Below are 10,673 nucleotides of genomic sequence, written 5' to 3'. Positions count from 1 at the left end.
CGAGACATGAAGCCGCAGATAAATACCAAAGATCACTTTTGTACATTCCATTTTGAGCCCAATCTAACACTCCAAACTATTTTTCTATAGAAACCAAATCCAAAAAACTAAAATTTCCATCACATTGTGATCCCATATGGGTTGAATCCTCCTCTCTCTGATAAAATCCTCAAGCTTGTTGAATCCATTGCCAGCCTCTTCCTAGAAGAGCGAAAATAGATTGACCCGTGCCTACGGGATAACTTGAGGGTGCTTTGCATTCAGATGTTGTCAGTGGAGGTTGCTGCAGTGATCCCTTAGGCGAGTCCAGCCTTTGGTGTAGCAAAAGCTGAGGAAACACATGTGAGGATTTCCCTTTTGGTTGGGCTCCATTCCTCTTCATTTGGAAGGTCCTTCATGCCATTCCCAAGCTTTCCAAAGATGATATGGAAGATTTTCTATCGATGCTAAGTGCATGCCGATTAGACAAACATACATATATATATATACATACATACATACATATATATATATATATACATACATATCTATATATATATACATACATATCTATATATATATATACATACATATCTATATATATATATATATATATAATATTATATATATATATATATATATATATATATATATATAGTGCTCCATTGCAGGTGTGATCTGCTAATGTTCTCTCATGCAGTAAAAATATTTATAGCCTTCATCAACTAAATTTGCATGGCTTCATGCAGATAAAACACTAAGGTCACATGATTCGAGTTCATCCCATAATGGTTCATTTTTTCAAAGAGTTTTAGTGCCTCCTTGCCCTAGTCATGCATTGTGTATCCTACAATCATTGCATTCCATGAGACTATATTTCATTGAGGCATTTTCTCAAATAATTCAACTTACTTATGAATGCACCCACATTTTGCATACATTTCTATCAAGGAATGCACCCCCATGACATCAAACATGAATCCATTTCTACTTATTTTATCATGGATCTCCATACCCTGTTCCAAAGCTTCTAAATTGACACATACTAGAAGAATACTGACAAATGTTTTTGAGTCTGGCTTCATACCTGCCAATTGCATTTGTTGAAAAATATCCAAGGCTTCTACACCATGCCCATTCTATGGAAATCTTGTTATCAATGCATTCCATGAGACTACATTCACATCAGGCATTTCCTTAAAGAGTTCCAGGGCTTCCTGAACAAGTCCATTTTGTGTATAACCTGTAATCATTGCATTTCATGACATGAGGTCTCTATGATGCATTTTTCGAAATAATTACCATGACTTGCCTATCATACATATCAATAAGTGCAGTCATCACCACAACATCGAAATTGAAATCCACTTTGAATTATTTCTTGATGGATTTCCATACCCTGCTCCAAGCTAGCACAAGCTGGAAGAAGACTAACAAATGTTTTTGAATTAGCTCTTATGCCCATCAATTTCATTTCAAAAAATAGCTTCAGGGCTTCCTTACAATGCCCATTCTATGTAAATCTTGCAATCATGGCATTCCATGAGACCACATTCCATTGAGGCATTTCCTTAAATAACTTTAGGGCTTCATCAATGAGTTGATTATGTGCATATCCTACAAGCATGGTTGTTTGTGAGACAACATTTTGTTGATGCATTTTGTTAAACAATTCACGTGCCTTCCATATACTTCCACATTTTTCATACATGTCTCTGAGGGAATTTTCTACAACCACATCATACAGAAACCCATTTCTAATTATTTCTTCATGGATCTCCACACCTAGTTCTAGGGCTGCCATGTTACTGCAAGATGGAAGAATGTTGGCAAAGGCAACGGTCTCTCGCAATTGTCAATGCCATTGAGGTTGTCTTGGCCCCTGATGGGTTGATACCAACGAGGGTTCTGTCTATTCATCCTCTTGTGGATGGATATGCACTCTATGGCATAGCTCTGGAGATATTCTATACGATTAATCTGGGAGGAACTAAGATCGATTCTAGGAATGATACTTTGTGAAGAGTTTGGGAGACTGTTCAGAAGTATTTGAAGATAAAAACTACTGCTAAGAGTGCTTCTATTAATCCCAGCTTTATCAAATACAATTCTCTTTTTAGTGATTTTATTTCTCCTAACATGGTCTATGCAACAACACAGGAAATGGTTGTGAGTGCATCCAGTACTGTAAACCCAAAATTTCAACATTTCTTGGACTTTTAGTGTGGACTCTATTCTCACATATTTTGTTCAGATGCATTTCTGTGTTATTGGTATCTGAGCTATATATCTGTTTATTTGCAGTGCCTATCAATGACCAATCTGCATTAGTGGACTTTGATATGTCTAGCAAGGCAAGGGGGTTGGATGTGTCTTTCTATCGAGACTTTGTTGCCAACACTTCAATTGGGGAAAAGCTGGGCCAGATCCAAGTTGGGCCGACAAGTCCTCTATATGATAATACCAATGGTTTTTCTATACTAAATGGGTTGGAAATAATGAAGATAAGCAGTCCTCCTGGAAGTCTAGATGAGCCCTATCCTATTCATGGAAATAGTCCTATGAACTCCAAAAGAAAAAATGGGAATATGGGACCTATTATTGGATCAATTGTTGGGCTTTTGCTACACTGAGACTACTAGCAACAGGGTATTGCATGTATATCCACCCAAAATTGAAGTGAAAGAACTCCCCTCCAACCTGGTTGTCTCTTCCTTTGCATGGTGGGAATTCAGAAACTATGGCCAGCAAAGTTTCCCCAGGTTCCCACAAGAGTGGTACTGGTAGCTATGTTTCGTCAGCGCCTTCAAGTATTGTTTAGTTCTTTACATTTGTAGAGATACAATAATCCACCAACAACTTTGATGAAAATTTTATACTCGGCATGAGAAGTTTTTGTGAAGTTTATAAAGGTGAACTAGAATATGGGACAATGTTTTGCTAAGGGATTTTGTCAAACATATCACTTGCAATTTATATGCTTCCCCATTTCACATACATGCTTACAAAGGCATTCCATACAAACATATTCATCTCAAAACCACTCCCTTGATTCGTTCATGAATCTCCATGCCCTGTTCTAGAGTTTCCAAAGTGGCACACATGAAGAACCGTATAAAATATTTTGGATTCTAGCCCAATACCTTTATGTTGTATCTTTTCAGAGTTTCAGGGCCTCAAGAGCATGTCAATTATGTGCATATCAAGCAATGATAGTGTTCCATCAGACCACGTTTTGTAAAACAATTACCATGCCTTCTCTATAGTTCCACATTTCACATGCATGTCTATGAGGACATTTTCCACAAAGCCATCCAACTAAAATCTACTTATAATTATCTTCACACCACCTTCTAAAGCTTTCAATTTGGCACACAATCAGAGCAATTAAATGTACCTTTTTTACTTTAATTATGTTTTATGCTAGTTATCTAAAAAATTTCTTAGTGATAGGGTATATGATATTAAGTTGTAGTTGGTGGAATTAGTCAATGGTGGTTAGAGGTAGATGGTGAATTTTTTCAGGCCCTAGTTCAATGAATGGTGTGGTCTCTTTTGTGATCCAACAGTAGTCCAAGAGGTCTTAAAATCCCATACTTTAGTTCCTCCATAGAATCATCTGTCTTGGCAAATAATGGATTGCTACAACCTGCTCTATTTTTCTCCCCTTCATTGCCAAGGAAGGTATTAATTTTGCATCATTGACATTAACTTTTGTTGCAAGACTTGGAGTCTTCATGCCTTCACCAATTTTTCAGAGTTTGTTGCTAGTTTGCTCGAACAAGAAGAATGAACAAATATGTTTTTCCTATCATTGCAATCTACACCAATATGGAAAACATTCTTTCACAAAATCCTATCTCTAATTAATAAAAAATTTACCATTTTGAGATGCTTCTATATCATCAAAAGTTGTTACCATGATCACGTATTATGGTAGCAATCCTTGAATAGGATATCTACATAAGAATCTCTGCAAAAAAATGTACTTGCAGTGAATAGATGAAGGGCTTTTATACAGACATTGATGCTAGTGCCACCATTGCATTCAAATCTAGAAATGTTGACTGCATGGTGCATGTTGATGTACACTATGGAATGCTATTAAGAGGACTTGTGCATGAAGTCTTATGTTCCTGTTTAGTATTGTTGCACACTACTACTAAATGAACAAGTCCTTAACTTTCACTGTCGTACTACAAATAGTTGCAACAAGGCATAAACAAATGACTCTACTAGTACCAAATTTCTGGTCACAACTTGTAGATCCCTTCTTTGACTTCTTAACATTAATTTTATGAATTATTATCTTTTCACTAGGCACTGATTTAGTTTTAGCTCCATTCAAGACAAAATTACAGTTCTAGAGTATTTATTTTGTATTAGTGATTGAAAATTTTCGCTCAACAATATCATTTCCAATGTGCAATACAATAATACTTGATTATTCACCAGAATCCTCTTCTCTATCCTTACCATTAAAAAATTATGAAGAAGAATTGAGAAAACACTTTCAACTTTTTAGAGCACACGAGTTGTGAACTGGGGTGTTGACTTCATCTTTACAATTCTCAAGATGACCTACATGTTCCTCATCACCTACTAATTCCACTTCTATAGAATTTTCAAGTTCATAGCATCTCTTCTAAGCTTCTTTGTAAAGCATTGTCAAATTCTAGAGCATTTGACTTGTGAACTAGGGTGTTCAACTCATTTTTACAATCCTAAACAACACCTACATGTTCCTCATAACCTGAATATTTCCTTTCTGTATAATATTCTAAGTTCTTAGAGTCATATCTTCTGATCTTCTTCATAATGATGAATATATTTTGAGAAACTTTGTTGAGTATATTCTTTAATATAATATTTAGATAAGCCTAATAATTCATTGATGAGGGCTAATAAGTAGTCTTCCTCTCCTATTATAATTTCTTTACATCTATAAAAGCTACCATTGATGGTGTGCACCTATGAGCCAAGAATGGTTCAAAGTTTCTCAGGTGGAAAGTAAGCAACATCCATTCTCCTTGGATATTGATTAGGTATACAATGGCCCCATTAACGAGTATTTTAATTCTATCATCAATCTAGCACCAATTTTCTCCTTCTGCAAGAATTGCAGCGGAAGGATTGCCACTAAGTAGACTAGAAACAAAGTTGTTATCTGACTACATTCCATTTGATTTCTTTTGTCTTTTATGAAAGGTTATCTGGTCCATTGGGCTATTTGTAGTTGTAGAAGAACTTGGAGATGATGAACAAGGAAAATTCATTATCAAGTAAGTTGAAAGGAGAATGCACCATTATCGAGCATTTGGTGAGCAAGCGCAAGCATGCCAAATGGCTCCTACATTGGTTATGATAGTCTGGAAGACTTGTCACTTGCACACCTGCTTCCTTAAAGAACTTTAGGGCTTCATCAATGAGTCGATTTTGTGCATATCCTGCAAGCATGGTTGTTTGTGAGACAACATTTTGTTGATGCATTTTGTTAAACAATTCATGTGCCTTCCATATACTTCCACATTTTGCATACATGTCTCTGAGGGAATTTTCTACAACCACATCATATAGAAACCCATTTCTAATTATTTCTTCATGGATCTCCACACCTAGTTCTAGGGCTGCCATGTTACTGCAAGATGGAAGAATGTTGGCAAAGGAAAAGGTCTCTGGCATTTGTCAATGCCATTGAGGTTGTCTTGGCCCCTGATGGGTTGATACCAATGAGGGTTCTGTCTATTCAGCCTCTTGTGGATGGCTATGCACTCTATGGCATAGCTCTGGAGACAGTCTATACGATTAATATGGGAGGAACTAAGATCGATTCTAGGAATGATACTTTGTGAAGAGTTTGGGAGACTCTTCAGAAGTATTTGAAGATAAAAACTACTGCTAAGAGTGCTTCTATTAATCCCAGCTTTATCAAATACAATGCTCTTGTTAGTGACGTTATTTCTCCTAACATGGTCTATGCAACAACACAGGAAATGGTTGTGAGTGCATCCAGTACTGTAAACCCAAAATTTCAACATTTCTTGGACTTTTAGTGTGGACTCTATTCTCACATATTTTGTTCGGATGCATTTCTATGATATTGGTAGCTGAGCTATATATCTATTGATTTGCAGTGCCTATATCAATGGCCAATCTGCATTAGTGGACTTTGATATGTCTAGCAAGGCAAGGGGGTTGGATGTGTCTTTCTATCGAGACTTTGTTGCCAACACTTTAGTTGGGGCGAAGTTGGTCCAGATCCAAGTTGGGCCGACAAGTCCTCTATATGATAATACCAATGTTAATGCTATACTAAATGGGTTGGAAATAATGAAGATAAGCAGTCTTGCTGGAAGTCTGGACGAGCCCTATCCTGTTCATGGAAATAGTCCTATGAACTCCAAAGGAAAAAATGGGAAGATGGGACCTATTATTGGATCAATTGTTGGAGCTTTTGTTGCACTGAGACTACTAGCAATAGGGTATTGCATGTATATCCACCCAAAATCGAAGTGAAAGAACTCCCCTCCAACCTGGTTGCCTCTTCCTTTGCATGGTGGGAATTTAGAAACTATGGCTAGCAAAGTTTCCCCAGGTTCCCACAAGAGTGGTACTGGTAGCTATGTTTCGTTTGCACCTTCAAGTATGGGCCAATTATTTACATTTGCAGAGATACAATAATCCACCAACAACTTTGATGAAAATTTTATACTCGACATGAGAAGTTTTTGTGAAGTTTATAAAGGTGAACTAGAAGATGGGACAATGTTTTGCTAAGGGATTTTGTCAAACATATCACTTGCAATTTATATGCTTCCCCATTTCACATACATGCTTACAAAGGCATTCCATACAAACATATTCATCTCAAAACCACTCGTTCTAGAGTTGACTAAGTGGCACACATGAAGAACCATATAAAATCTTTTGGATTCTGGCCCAATACTTTTATGTTGTATCTTTTCAAAGTTTCATGGCCTCAAGAGCATGTCAATTATGTGCATATCAAGCAGTGATATTTTTCCATCAGATCACATTTTGTAAAAAAATTACCATGCCTTCTCTATAGTTCCACATTTCACATGCATGTCTATGAGGACATTTTCCACAAAGCCATCCAACTAAAATCTACTTATAATTATCTTCACACCACCTTCTAAATCTTTCAATTTGGCATACAGTCAGAGCAATTAAATGCACCTTTTTCATTTTAATTATGTTTTATGCTAGTTATCAAATTTTTATCTTAGTCATAGGGTATATGATATTAAGTTGTAGTTAGTGGACTTGGTCAATGGTGATTTTAGGTAGCTGGTGAATTTTCAGGCCCTAGTTCAATGAATGATGTGGTCTCTTTTGTGATACGACACTAGTCCAAGAGGTCTTAAAATCCCATATTTTAGTTACTCCATAGAATCATCTATCTTGGCAAATAATGGACTGCTACAGCCTACTCTATTTTTCTCCCCTTCATTTCCAAGGAAGGTATTAATTTTTCATCATTGACATTAGCTTTTTTTTGTGTTAGGTCCCTATAATACTAGTGATTCCCCCATTACTATTGTCATTGTATCCCTTATTGTTATTGTTGTGCCCCTATTGTCCCCATATTGTTATTATTGTGCCCCATATAATCCCACTATTGTTATTTTTGTGCCTTTATATTATTATTGTTAGGTCGGATTTGGTTATATTGTGACCCCTTAGACTCCTATATATAGAAAGGAGGTTTTTTCATTTGAATCATTTAAGAATTGTTCATTTGTGTAATGTAAAGGAGGTTTCCCATCGAAGAGGCTTATTTATAAGGTGTTGATATATATTTTCTATCTTTTTGTGAGCTGGTTTCATAACATTTGGTATCAGAGCTTTGGATTCTAGGGTTTCGCTACTCCAAATAGGTCATCATGGCATTTTCGCTATAAATTTTTCGCTACAAAGTTTTAGAAGCTAAAAAAAACCCATTTTAGATGGAATCGATCTGAGCCTGAGCCCTGAATTTCAGATCTTTTCTCGCTATATTTTCGGAGATATAATCAAAGGAATTTAGGGTTTTTGTAGACCCCCGAATTACATTCCAAACAGGTGGCCTTGGGAAAATCGTCATAATTTGAGCATCAGATTGAATTTTCATAAGAAGTTACAGAAAGAGGACGGATTGTAGTTTTTTGGGTATCATTTCCAGAACGTAAGGTTGAAATAGGGACTCGCGGCACATCGTACAAGTTCGCTATATTGAACCAGTCTATACTCAGGTCATCGTGGGAGATTTGGCATAACTCTTCATTGGAGAATCAAATCTTGATCAGACTTGTGGGGTTAGAAAGATTACTCAGAGGGTTACCACAGGAAGAAATTTCAGACCTTGGAGATCCAAAATTATAGAGATACATCAGATTCAATATCGAGCTCCTACAAAGTGAAAAAAGGTGTAGTTTTTTTTTAATTTTTGCATAAGCTTGGTTTGAAAAATTAGTTTGAAGGAATTCAAAGGGCATAGTGAAGCATTATTATTGGTAATTGATGCCCCAGAGAAAGAAAATGGAAACACCTAGTAAGCAACCTGAAATCTCTAGCATGACTCATGAAGAAGTGGAAGAAATGCAACATGATGTATCAAAATTATGAGACCAAGTGCAACAAATTTCCCATGCACAAAATGTAACAGAAGCTAAGATGGATGGTTTAAAGAAAGACGTAGAAGCTAAAATGTATTGCATGGAAACTAAGTTGGATGGTTTAAAGAAAGGTGTAGAAGCTAAGATGAATGACGTGGAAGCTAATGTGGACAACGTCGGGAAGCTAAGATGGATGGCATGGAAGCTAAGATAGATGATTTAAAGAAAGGCATGGAAAATTTGAAGATAGATTTGACAAAGTTTCTACAAGAAATGCTTACTAATGGCGAAAGGGTAGTAAAGGAAACTCATGATGAGAAAAAAATAAATGTTAATCATGATTTCATAGACTCTAACGTTGGATCAAACAACCACCATGTTCCAAAGATCGATATTAGAAAGTTTGATGGCAAGGATCCCAGAACATGGATACTATAGATGGAGCAAGTTTTTGATGTCCATAATGTGAAAAAAACACAAAAGGTACGCATTGCAACTTTATATTTGGAACCAATTCAGTTTGTATGGTATCGATGGCTTTGCTCTCGTAAACAAATTGTCACTTAGGCTATTTTTACAAATGAAATGATATCACATTATGAGGATAAAAAACATTTTTTTTAGCCAATTGATAAATCTCAAACAAAAGGATTCAACGATGGAGCACATTGAGGACTTCCAAAAATTGAATATAAGTGTAAAAGATATTCCAAAGGAGCATAGGATTGATGTGTTCATAGGGAATTTAAAATATAAAATCCAACATGAGGTTCACCTTTGGGAACCAAATTCATTAGACAAGGCATTCAGGTTGGTAAGAAAAATGGAAAACAAAATTATTTCAACAAGGAAGCCTACCACTTACAATCATAAATATGGAAGTGTTCATGCTCCCTAGCCATCCAAAACCTACAAGGTTGACACCACAACAATTGGAAGAAAAAAGAGCAAAAGGGATTTGTTACAGTTGTTATAGCAAATACACTAAAGGTCGTAAGTGTGCTGAGAAGAAATTATTTTACATAGATTGTGAACAGGAGGAAGAAAAGGAACAAGAAATGTCAAAAGAAGAGGGTATCCACCAGGAACAAACCCTAGAGAAAGGAGAAATGAATTCGACCATATTTTAATGCATTGGCTAGAAATAGCACTCCTCAAATTATCAATATAGAAGGGCATATCAAGAAGAAAAAGGTAATAGTGTTGATTGATTTGGGAAGTACCCATAGTTTTATTCATTGTAAAATAGCCTAGGAATTGAATTGATTCCTATATCTAGCACCAAAGTGTCAAGTGATGGTTGCAAGTGGAGGAACCATAAATTTCTACAAAAGGTGCCATAATATCAAGCTATCCATGGATGGTATTGAATAGCCCAATGCTTTCCATTCCAATGGGTGGTATTGAATGACAAAACTTCTAAAGAAAGAAAAATGAGGCATAATTGCACAATTATGTTCACTAGAGGTTCCCACATCGAAATCATCCATTTCTCGAGATCTTCAAAAAGTCTTGGACAATCATTCCAAGGTATTGGAGACTCCCAAAGATCTCCCACCTATTCATGATCATGATCATGCTATTAATTTGATTCCAGGAAGTGTTCCTCCAAACATTAGGCCTTACAGATATCCCTATGTCCAAAAGAGTGAAATTGAATGTATGGTTGCAAAAATGCTAGAGGTTAGTCTAATTCAACCTAGTCAAATTTCTTTCTCTGCTCCAGTAGTATTGGTTCACAAGAAGGATGGATCATGGCGCATGTGTCTAGATTATAGGGAGCTCAACAAACTCACTATTAAAGATGAATTTCACATTCCTGTCATTGATGAATTATTGGATGAATTGCATGGATCAATTTACTTCACCAAGTTGGATCTTCGTTCATGATATCATCAAATCATAATGAAGACTAAAGGCATTCCAAAAACAACATTTAGAACTCATAAGGGTCATTATGAATTTTTGGTCATGCCTTTTGGCCTTACTAATGCACCTTCTACATTTCAAGGTTTGATGAATTCCATTTTCAAACCCTTCCTTAGAAAATTTGTGTTAGTATTTTTTGATGATATA

At 36.1% G+C, this 10,673-nt stretch overlaps 1 protein-coding gene across 1 annotated transcript; it reads left to right on the top strand.

The window, feature by feature from the left end:
• Positions 1–5,624: 5,624 nt before the first annotated feature.
• On the top strand, positions 5,625–6,495 carry LOC149167461 (putative receptor-like protein kinase At4g39110). Its single transcript, XM_089430491.1, has 2 exons — positions 5,625–5,827; positions 6,114–6,495. Exons 1-2 carry the CDS (start codon positions 5,625–5,627, stop codon positions 6,493–6,495), a joined length of 585 nt encoding a protein of 194 aa, XP_089286617.1.
• The last annotated feature ends 4,178 nt before the right edge of the window (positions 6,496–10,673 follow it).

The sequence above is a fragment of the Pinus tabuliformis genome, chromosome 5_1 (assembly GCF_031772625.1).
Source record: "Pinus tabuliformis cultivar Carrire ecotype Pingquan chromosome 5_1, CPIR1, whole genome shotgun sequence".
NCBI lineage: Eukaryota > Viridiplantae > Streptophyta > Pinopsida > Pinales > Pinaceae > Pinus > Pinus tabuliformis.
Note: the sequence above shows the minus strand (reverse complement) of the source record. Positions and strands in the feature narration are given on the sequence as shown.